This window comes from Ambystoma mexicanum, chromosome 12 (genome assembly GCF_040938575.1).
Source record: "Ambystoma mexicanum isolate Mex_15411 chromosome 12, UKY_AmexF1_1, whole genome shotgun sequence".
Taxonomy (NCBI): Eukaryota; Metazoa; Chordata; class Amphibia; order Caudata; family Ambystomatidae; genus Ambystoma; species Ambystoma mexicanum.
The window spans coordinates 532603761-532615051 of NC_090936.1; the positions used below are offsets into that span (position 1 = coordinate 532603761).

Sequence of the window (11291 nt, forward strand, 5' to 3'; positions counted from 1 at the left end):
ATCTTTTGGATTAAGAGACTTGCATCATTCACATCACAGAGATTGGCCAATGTAGAGAAAACTGTTAACGTTAAAAGGATGGTTGTCCAGCTATGACCTCAATAAACTGTAATGGATTCTAAATGTTATACGGTAATACAACTTTATTTTATTTAATGTTTTCCCTTAATATTTTAAATAATGTATATTACTTATACATTCTACTCACTGTTTGATTGGAGCTCATCCCAAGCAAACCTATTTTGACCAACTGAAAACCGATACATAAATACAAACAGGAACAAGCACCTATGTATGTGCAATCCCAGTGTCTGCTTTCTGATTTCCTTTTTAGTAATCATTGCCATCCAGCAAAATCCCTACATCATGTCTTTTCTGTCACCAAAACAACGCAGTCTAAAGTCCAGAGATGTTTCTCCATCTGGATATTTATTGTTGCACCCATATTTTCTCTATTGCACTTTTTAGTGCCCCTTTCACTTCCTGGTTCCTAAGGCTGTATATCAGTGGATTTAACATTGGAATCACCACAGTGTAGAACACCGAAGCCACGCTGTCCTGATCCATTAAGTAACTGGATCTGGGTCTTAGATACATGAAAAAGACAGTCCCATAGAACAGAACAACACAGAAAAGGTGTGAGGAGCAGGTAGAGAAAGCTCTGCTCCTCCCCTCAGGGGAGTGTATTCTCATGATGGACAACACAATGTACATGTAAGAGATGCAGATAACACTAAAGGATGCAACCATAATTGTGCCAGCCACAAATACCAGCACTGCCTCATTAAGCGATGTGTCAGAGCAGGACAGTTTTAGTAAAGGAGGGATATCACAGTAAAAATTAGAGATCCTATTGGGCCCACAGAAGGATAACATGAAGGTACAACTTGTGTGTATCAAGGAATTCATGAAGGCCACTGTGTAGGCACTGACGGATAATAATATGCACGCTTGTTTGGTCATAATGCTATTGTAGAGCAAAGGATTACAAATAGCCACATATCGGTCATAGGCCATAGAGACCAAAAGAAACACATCAGTAGTACCCATAAAAGAGAAAAAAAATAGTTGAGTTCTGCAACCAGACAGTGAAATAGTCTTTTTGTCTGAGAGGAAATTAGCCAACATATTTGGGGTGATAATAGAGGCGTAGCAGAGATCTACAAATGCTAGATTACTGAGAAGAAAATACATAGGGGTGTGAAGGCGTGGACAGGTACTGATAAGTGCCATAATGCTCAGATTCCCCAGAAGGGTGATGATGTAAAATAGGAGGAACAGCACAGAAAGTAGAGCCTTCAGCTTGGGATCATCAGTCAGACCAAGAAGTATGAACTCTGTTACTGAAGTCCAGTTGTCTTCTTTCATCTATCATGCAGGACCTGTTGGAAAAAAATGCAATAATAATTATTGTTACATAAAACATGACAACAGAGCTGGTAAAATGCATTCAAAAGATACAATAAAGAGATGCTAAAATACCTGCTGCATAAAATATCAAAATGTTCACATTCCTGGTGGTGCTTTATCATGTATGCTATTCGATTAGGCATGTATATGCATTCTGTAGCATCCTTTATGCACTTACTTGATGTAAATCACTTTGTATTGGGCATAATGTGCATGTAGACACTCACCACAAGAAAACTGTTTTCAGAGGAATGGGAACACACAAAATTCAAAAGTATTAATTGTCTTTAAAAAAAACTTTCCTTCCTGGCATCTGATCAGCTCTGCACTATTTGTCATGAACTGACTTCTACCAATTGATGGGTAGCCATGTAGCCAATGAAGCTCTGCCCAAAATAAATATTTGGCATTGCAAAGAACTTCTTGAATTCTAATCAAACATTGTCAGATAACCTTGAGATACATTTTTCCTCAGGAAGCACAGCTCTGAAAAGAGAAATTTGGCCAATCAACTGTTTAATATTTAATTTCAATTGTTTTGTATAGCACCACAGATCCGGAATACTGATTTAAAGCACAAATCAGGGGCACATAAACAAAGAAATAATATAATTGTCAAGACAGGATTCAGTTACGTTACATGCCTAGTGTGACTTTGCTGTAGTCGGTTAAGTGTCAGAATAATTGGGTAGAAACCCATAACAATAAAAGTATAATGATAACATAGGACACATAATGTAGGCATGGGTTGTCAGCCATGTGCAAGCTACTGTGGTTCAGAAACAATAGCAAATATGTTAACATGTAAGACGAGTCAAATCAGATAATATTATGCCTAGTGAAGGAAGGCAAATTCAAGATTACAGTGTATTATATTTGATAACCATCAAGCACGAAGTGCCTAGGAGTACAGCTAGGTGATATGATATGATATGATTGGTTATTTATAACACGTTTAATACCCAGGGGTTTCTAAGCATGGACCCGGGGATCAAACCTGTGTTGCTCTGTGTCGTCTTGCTTCCAAGGCGAGCACGTTGCAGCTGAGCTATCCTCCCAAGAAGGTCTTTGGCAACTATTTTGGAAAAGCTGTTAAGGGGTGGCCATTGGGAAAGGAAGGATCCTGACCAGAAATGGACTAGATAGTGTCGGGGTACCCTATGTGATTAAGTGGCCTGTTCGGCAAGCCAGGATTTCAGATGTCTTAAGTTGTATTCCGTTTTCAATTTAGTAGGAGGGGGTGTACAAATGTGTAACTCCTTTGTCTCACCACTATGTTCTGCTAGCAATATGTTTGTTATTGCTCTGTGAGTCTGCACTACTGATCTACTGAGCTGTTAGACAGGGCATCTCCAAAACCATTTGCACACTCACAATGAGGCTGACACATTGTGATGACTCCTTTTGGGACAACTGAAAGTATTATGCTGAGATTGAATAAAGAATGAGCTTTCAAAGTCACATATATCTTCTTCATCACAGGATAAAAAGCAAAACTCAAACTTTTGTTATTTATATAGATTTTGAATAAATCCATTTGACAGACATTTTAGAAGTCATTCAGTCCAACAAAACAACAGGATGCACCCACCCAGATCCTATTTCCCGAAACATCAGGAAAATGTGCTGATATTCTCGCTGGTAGGTGAACATTTATTTAACAATTTACACATTTCAGTGCTGACTATTTTGTATCCTAAGCTTAATCGAGGCATTGGCAACACGAGAATCTAAAAAAGGCAATGTTGGACTAATCCGACTCATGTCATTTTCAGCCATTTCCCTCCTAGTAGCATTTGATGTCCCTTTAGCTGAAATCACCATAATCATAATTAGTATTAACAACAAAATATTGTTTCTCTGCATGCTTTCTGAAGATTGTTCTATGCTGGATGATCCAATCAAAAAGCTCTGCTTAGTTCTGCTTCAGGTGGCAGTTAATATGGAGTGTTTACTCCATTGTAGGAAAATGTACTCCCCCAAGACCATTCAGGAATGCGTGTGTTTTACAGGTCCATTCAAAATAGTTTCATAACTAAGCAAGATTACTTCTTCAGTGAAGCTCACAGTTGGACTTGCCACCCCAGGGTACAGTGCTTTTGGTGTCTCTGTGCTCCCGCTCTATCACCCAGAAGTCCCAGATTCTAGGACCACAGAGAGATGTTTAGAGGAGTGGAAATATGTCAAGAACATTGTGGAAAAGATGCTACGCCTTCCTAAATAGGGGAGACTTTATAAACAATATGAATACATACTTTGGTGTCCTATTGCTCATAGAGACTCATAGGCATTAATCCTGTTCTTTCTCTGACACATACAGTGTTATAGACTAGGAAATGCCTGTTGTACACAGGAGATGGATTTACTGGTAGAATACTGGCAGGTGGTTCTGCCCATGCCCATCTTTGATACTGCTCATCTCTAAAATGGGGAACAACTCAAAAATCCTTATCCAAGAAATTAATGCTTTCTACCCACACTTCAAATCCTTATTAACAATGGAACTCAACCCCCCCTTGCAATTACATTGAAAGTCATGATACAGAAAGCATCAACGTACTCTTTAAGCTCCACAAGAAATGCTAAAAAAGCTCCCCAAAAATATAGCCTTAAAATACTATAGAATCAATGAATTAGCGATGAGGGTGAGTATTCCAGAAGATACTTGACTTAACATTAGTAGGGAAGGCAAGTGTTTCATTACAGGTGACATCTTTCCTTCACTGGCATAAAGGAAAGTCACACTTTTTGAATGCTAGATACTGACTCATGTTTGATCAACAGTGCATATAGAACAGTGAGCCCTAGAGCTCTTCTGGGCCAGATATAAGGAGCAAAATTAGTTCACTTGCCGCTATCACATGATAAACAGGCGGCAAACAGGAACATAAAGCTGGGAACAGAACCTAACTTCAGAGGCAAACAAATGAGGGCCTCCCAAAACTTTGTAATGGCAATATTTAAATAATTGCATGTGCTTTTTCCTATTTGCAAAATTCCAGCCTGTAGACGAGATGAAATTATACATAAAGGAGAGAAAGAATGCAAACCTATTAAATAAATTCTGGAAGTCTGCAATCTTTCTGAAAAACAAGGACATACTACTAAATGGAATGGGAAGCAAAAGCCCCAGATGATACCCAGAAAGTGCAGTACCCAGTGCCTTCAAAGAGGAGACCAAATGGGAGCAATACCTCACAATTGATTATAATTGTGTGGGAGGAAGAGCAAAGGACACCCTGAAGCGGTGACTTAAAATATAATAGTTGATTGTGTACACGATTTAGTAGAAAAAGTGGATGTGGACCAATTGGAAGCTAGTACTGGCTCTACTTTTTGATAGCTATATATCAAATTGATCATTTTGATTAGCTCCAAAAAAGGTATGGCAACATAAGTTCAACCTGTACTACCATTGATTTTTCAATCATGAGGTGAAAAAATGTGATCACCCTATTTATTTACTTTTCTAAGTGTTTGTTGTATGAGTGTATGCACACTTCAAATAGTACCACTATGCGGTACTGGTGGACCACCAAAGTGTGCAAATGAACTTAACACCAAGGCCACTAACCCACAATATATAGGAACTGAAGAAAGTTTTGTTGGGAGGCGTTCATGGACTGCAGCTAATTTGATGGTCATCATATTGATTGTCAAACTTTACTCATGGGCCCTCTAAGAGACAGCCAGCATTAACACACCCTCACGACTTGGGACTGAATCACTTATACGGAAGATATACCTATGATTTCAGGGCTTGTAATATAAGGGGAAAATTGATGTTTACGATAGTGAAGATCTCTTATTGCACAGCCAACTGTAGAAACACAATCATAGTCATCAGCATCTAGGTTGCTCAATAAATGTACTGATTCTGAAACTACAAGACTGCTGATTTGCAGCAAGCTGTTGGCTGCCCATGCTTGCTTCCAATGCCTTCCCTGCATACCTTATAATCCTCCTTAGCCTTACCAACTAAAACACAAAAAAACATATTTCATTTATCCACTGATTCTGTAGCCCGCTCCCACTGACCATCTTGGGAATAGAAGAGGGACTTTTCCAGGAGCTGCTTTCCTATTTCCATATTGGCCATATTGATTATAGCTTTTATTTTTTGCAGTTTTGTGAATAAAGCTTAGCACTCCACACATCAAAATTTAAAATAAAAATATTAACTTCTTCAACATTATACCAGATTGCTAATAGCGTTTGTTCCTGAAGTGACTGACTTTATTTGGTTGCAATTTCAGACATCCATAGGCTTTCCTGTCCAGCACAACCAACCACTCAGGCATCATTGCCTAAGCCAACTGTACTCCTAATAAGAACAAAAGTAGACATCCTATACATGCATGTCATATCAAAGGTTTAGCTGATGGGACACAATATTACTTTTTGAAAATTACGGGCCACATGGAGACACAACCCCATTTCTGATGCACAATAACGGTTCAAACCCATGAGTCAAAAACTCAACCATACAACAACAAATTTCAATTGGCTGCCTCTATGGAAAAATATGGCTCAAGCAGAGACAATTCCTTTAATTGAAGGGCCCCAACCTCATTCTATACATGTAACAATTTATTTGACTCCTTTCAGAATTTATTTTTACTAATCCCAGAAAATATATTGGATTGTGGAACAATGGTCTGGATATGTCACTGCATTTAATTACAGCCACCATTGCTACAGCAGAGCAACCTCATCTTGTACTCCTGGATTACTGGATTTCCTGCTGTTTTAAATGACCTTCTTTTGAGAAATGAATGAACCATGTATCTGGACCAAATAATCACATGCGTATGCATTTTCACATAATGGAACACTCTGAAAGCCAATTTTACGAGCAAATCAAATAGTTTGCAACTTTTGAAAGAAAGGTAGAACTCATGAAATATAACACCTTAACATTTTGCACTAAATGCAGAATATATCCCGCAGCGTTCAAATATATAACCATGACATGCAGCAACCTAGGAGGAAGACTTCTGTAACAGTGGAGGTAGAAGCACATTCTGTGCAGGGTTATAAGCAAGTTTGCTTTCATTCAGTAAATAGGCCGACATCAATGCTTGCAAAGAGACGTACAACAACATACATTAGAGGCTTAATAATCAAAATGGGTCACACAATGGAACCCTTCCAAACGACATTGAAGATGTCATATGAAAATGTGTATTGTTCTCAGAATCGTTGAGAAATGTTTAAGAATACTGTATGAGCTGCATTTACTGAACTAAAGATTAAAGCTGTTATGAGTATCCCTCCGAAAACGAAGGCAGACTTGCCAGATGTTCCTGCCACAAGAAGAAGATAACAAAACCCTTCACACACTCTTCCTAAAAATGGTTGAAGAGATTGTAAATGGGGTGAAAATCCAATGTTATGTTATGTTATGTTACTTTGCATTTATATAGCCCCTTATGTACCATTGGTATGATCTCAAGGTGCTGGTAGGTTGAACACCCTCGGGAACCGTAGTTCAAGTCAGTAGAGAGAGATAGAGAGGTCATAAGGTGCGTGTGTGCACTGGATATGTGTGCAGCAGTTGTGGCATTCGTATGATAGCTGCTTCTTAGCAGTATATGTGGTGGTTGGGAGATCAGGAGTATGTGTTCGTTCTGGCAGGGTGATACCAGTCTGATTCTGGCTACGTTAGGCCTGAGGAGAACGCCTAGGCCGGCGGGTTTGCAGCCAGCTGTGTTTAGTTAGGATGATGGAGAGTATGTGGCAGGTGTTGGTATGAGAACAGCTATACCGAATGTGTCATAGTATCGATGTGTTCTAGTTGAGTGGTGGTGTATAGAAGAGAGTAAGCGTGGTGATGTGATATGGTGGTTTTCAGTAGGTGCTTGAGATCGAGCAGCTTCATGCTCCAACCATTCCATGCACTCTAACCGTTCCATGTACATCAACCGTTCCATGCACATCAACCGTTCCATGCACTCCAACCGTTCCATGCACATCAACCGTTCCATGCACTCCAACCGTTTCATGCACTTATACTGCTTCATGCACTCAAGCTGTTTCATGCACTCCAGCTATTCCATGCACTCCAGCCGTTCCATGCACTCCAACCATTCCATGCACATCAACTGTTCCATGCACATCAACCATTCCATGCGCTCCAACCGTTTCATGCGCTCCAACCGTTCCATGTGCTCCAACCGTTCCATGCACTCCAACCATTCCATGCACTCCAACCATTCTTGTACAATGTCCATTCCATGCCTCCTAACTGTTCCAAGCATTCCATCCGTTGCATTTACTCCCTCAGTTCTATGCACTCCATCTGTTCAATCAGTTCCATACATTCCTTTCAGTAGGTGCTTGATATCGAACGGCTTTATGCTCCAACCATTCCATGCACTCTAACCGGTCCATGCTCAGCAACCATTCCATGCACATCAACCGTTCCATGCACATCAGCAGTTCCATGCACTCCAACCATTCCATGCACTCCAACCATTTCATGCACTCCAACCGTTTCATGCACTCCAGCCATTTCAGGCACTCCAGCCATTCCATGCACTCCAGCTGTTCCATGCACTCCAACCGTTCCATGCACATCAACTGTTCCATGCACATCAACCGTTCCATGCACATAAACCATTCCATGCGCTCCAACTGTTCCATGACCTCCAATCGTTCCATGCGCTCCAACCGTTCCATGTACTCCAACCATTCTTGTACAATGTCCATTCCATGCCCCCTAACTGTTCCAAGCATTCCATTTGTCGCTTGTGCTCCTCAGTTCTATGCACTCCATCTGTTCAATCAGTTCAATGCATTCCTTCTGATCTATGCACTTCGTCCGATCCATGCATTCCATCCATTACAACCACTTCTTCCGTCATCTGCTCTGCACACTACATCCATTCCGTACACTACATCCGCTCCACACTCTTCATCCGCTCCACACTCTTAATCCGCTCCACACTCTCCATCCGCTCCACACTCTTCATCCGCTCCACACTCTTCATCCGCTCCACACTCTCCATCCGCTCCACACTCTCCATCCGTTCAATGCATTCCTTCTGATCTATGCACTTCGTCCGATCCATGCATTCCATCCATTACACCCACTTCTTCCGTTCCGCACACGTCATCTGCTCTGCACACTACATCCATTCCGTACACTACATCCGCTCCACACTCTTCATCCGCTCCACACTCTCCATCCGCTCCACACTGTTCATCCGCTCCACACTCTTCATCCGCTCCACACTCTCCATCCGCTCCACACTCTTCATCCATTCCACACTCTTTATCCATTCCACCCACTTCATCCGTTCTACCCACGTCGTCCGTTCTACCCACGTCGTCCGTCCTATGCACTTCATCCATCCCATGCACTCCATCTGTCCCATGCACTGCATTTCTCCGATGCATCCCATCCATCCCATGCACTCATCCGTCCCATGCACTCCACCGATCCCATGCACTCCATCCGTCCCATGCACTCCATCCGTCCCATGCACTCCATCCATGTCTTGCACTTGATTAATCTATTCCATTCGTTCCATTCATTCCATGCACTCTATCTATTCCATGCACCTCATCTGTATCAATAGCAAATGCGACTGTTGATCAGTCACAAAAAAGGGAAAGTGCACCTCATTATGTGGCTTACAAAATGTATGTGCTATACCTTAACAAACCACTCCCCAAACAAACACAAAATGGTCATGCAGAGGTTTGTAAGGGAAGACACTGGCCCTCATTACGACCCTGGCGGATTTTTTCCGCCATCGACGGACTTTTCGGCCATGGCGTAAAGTCCGTTTACGCCATGGCGGATGGCGGACTTACCGCCCCATTCCGAGGTTGGCGGGGCGGTAAGTCCCCATTGACCCATTTACCCTTCCCCATTCCCATTTCGGCCCCATAGGGCTCAATGGGAGTGGGGAAGGCGTTAATTACGCCACCGTACATTACGGTGGCGTAATTAACACCAAGGTCCCATAGCGCCATGGATTTTTACGCCCGCAAAAAGCGGGCGGAAAAGTGACCATGGCGCTTTGGGAACTCGTAGTTGGCGGTAAGGGGTCGGCGCAGCTAACGCTGGTGTAAACCCCTTACCGCCAGGGTCGTAATGAGGGCCACTGTGTAGAACTTGTTTAAATACTAGGAAATTATTTATGTATTTATTTCATTTGGTTACTTTTAAAAGAAACTTTACACATTTTTGTTAAAAGATTGCATAATATTACAGAATTTCAATCATTTATGTTCAAACATACCACCATAAAATCATAAAAATATTGGAGAGTATGTATTACATTTGCATAGAATGAAATTAAACAACTTCAACTTCAACTTCAATAAGATTATTATACACATTATCTACTATATTACTGTGGAACGTTATGCATTCAAGAATATCCTTATCTCTAAACTCGCTTTTCATTCTTACATGCTGAAAACATCATTGTTGGTTGTGTCAAATATATAACTCTAATTTTAAAATTCTATAATCTTATCGTATTTGTTCATTATAGTTTGTTTGTTAGCATGACTCATTTCTATACTGCAGACAATCAGTTATTATCTAACTTCGTATTAAAGTGTTTGTTTGTGATACACTTCCATAATTGATATAAACCTATATGGACTGTCTCCAGTTCAGTATTCAAGCAATATATCCAGAAGGCGTTGCTTTTAATATGTTCATAATTATGTACCAGATGTCCTAAATATGCCATATATTCCGTACTTAATCTAGGGCATTGTAACAGAACATGCTGCGGTGATTCCAAGTTGCCAAGTTTTTACATATTCTGCATATTCTTTCTTCCCGTGGAATTTTTTGTTGTGCTCCCGTCATTGTTAGCAGAGGCAATTGATTAGTCCTCAATTTTAATCGGAATTATCTAACTGCGGGGTTTGGGCATCTTTTTAAATATCTTTCTACTTGTAGATATTTGTAAACAATCCCTGTTAGGAAATTATAATTCTTTAGTTGTTCCAGGTGTTCATAATTTTTCGTCCAGTCCCACAGTTTTATCTTGTTGATGTATATCTGTTTTAATGTAGCATATGCGGTCCTCTTGTAGTACAATGGGTGCCATTGAATTGTATTAAAAATGTTATCACATATATTCGCAAACGTGTCATTCCTTCTGGTTCTATAATCTAATAACTCCAATAATTTACATTGTGGGGAGGAGTGTATTTTTAAGTGGGGCGCTCTGGCCTTTATCCATATCGAACTTTTCAACGATGTGAAACGTAGTTCGAGGCAAATGTATTGTATAGGTGTACTTGGGCTCAGTTTAAGGAGTCTTCTCCAAAAATGCCCTTCAATTACATCTAACCAATCAAGTTTTTCCATCGCCAACGCCTCTATTCCATATAAGATCATTGGGATAAAACAGTGTTTGTATAGTATTAATATTCCTTCCAATGAGTATCCAGCCCTTTCTCTTGCAAATTTTGCAATTAGCTCTGTGAGTTTTTTTGCTTTTATTTGTTTATTTTCAATTATGTTTCTGTAAGCGTTATCATTGCTCATGTCTAATCCAAGATACGGACACGAATTCATGTATTCTATAGTTCCTATTTCAGTTACCATATCTGGGTACGAGGCTTTTTTCGTAGAGAATGCCATAATGCCATAATTTTTCACATGTTTATCTTTAATTTATTTACTTGCGCATATTTTATGAGTGATGTGAAAAAAAATTTAATCCCAAGATATGTGTAATTCATTAAAACTAGATCATCAGCATAAACGAGACAAGGTATGGCTTTTCCTACCCGCTTTGGACAACACCCATGCACCGGCACTAGCCAATCTGGTAGATCTGCCATATAAAGATTATATAGTAGCGTAGCCATTGGGCAGCCTTGTCGTACTCCATATGATATAT

General features: G+C 40.4%; 1 protein-coding gene across 1 annotated transcript; it reads right to left on the reverse strand.

Annotated features, from left to right (window-relative positions):
- Nucleotides 1–429: 429 nt before the first annotated feature.
- On the reverse strand, nucleotides 430–8618 carry LOC138514531 (olfactory receptor 5J3-like). Its single transcript, XM_069629998.1, has 2 exons — nucleotides 8610–8618; nucleotides 430–1368 (listed from the first exon to the last, which is right to left on the reverse strand). Exons 1-2 carry the CDS (start codon nucleotides 8616–8618, stop codon nucleotides 430–432), a joined length of 948 nt encoding a protein of 315 aa, XP_069486099.1.
- Nucleotides 8619–11291: the final 2673 nt, after the last annotated feature.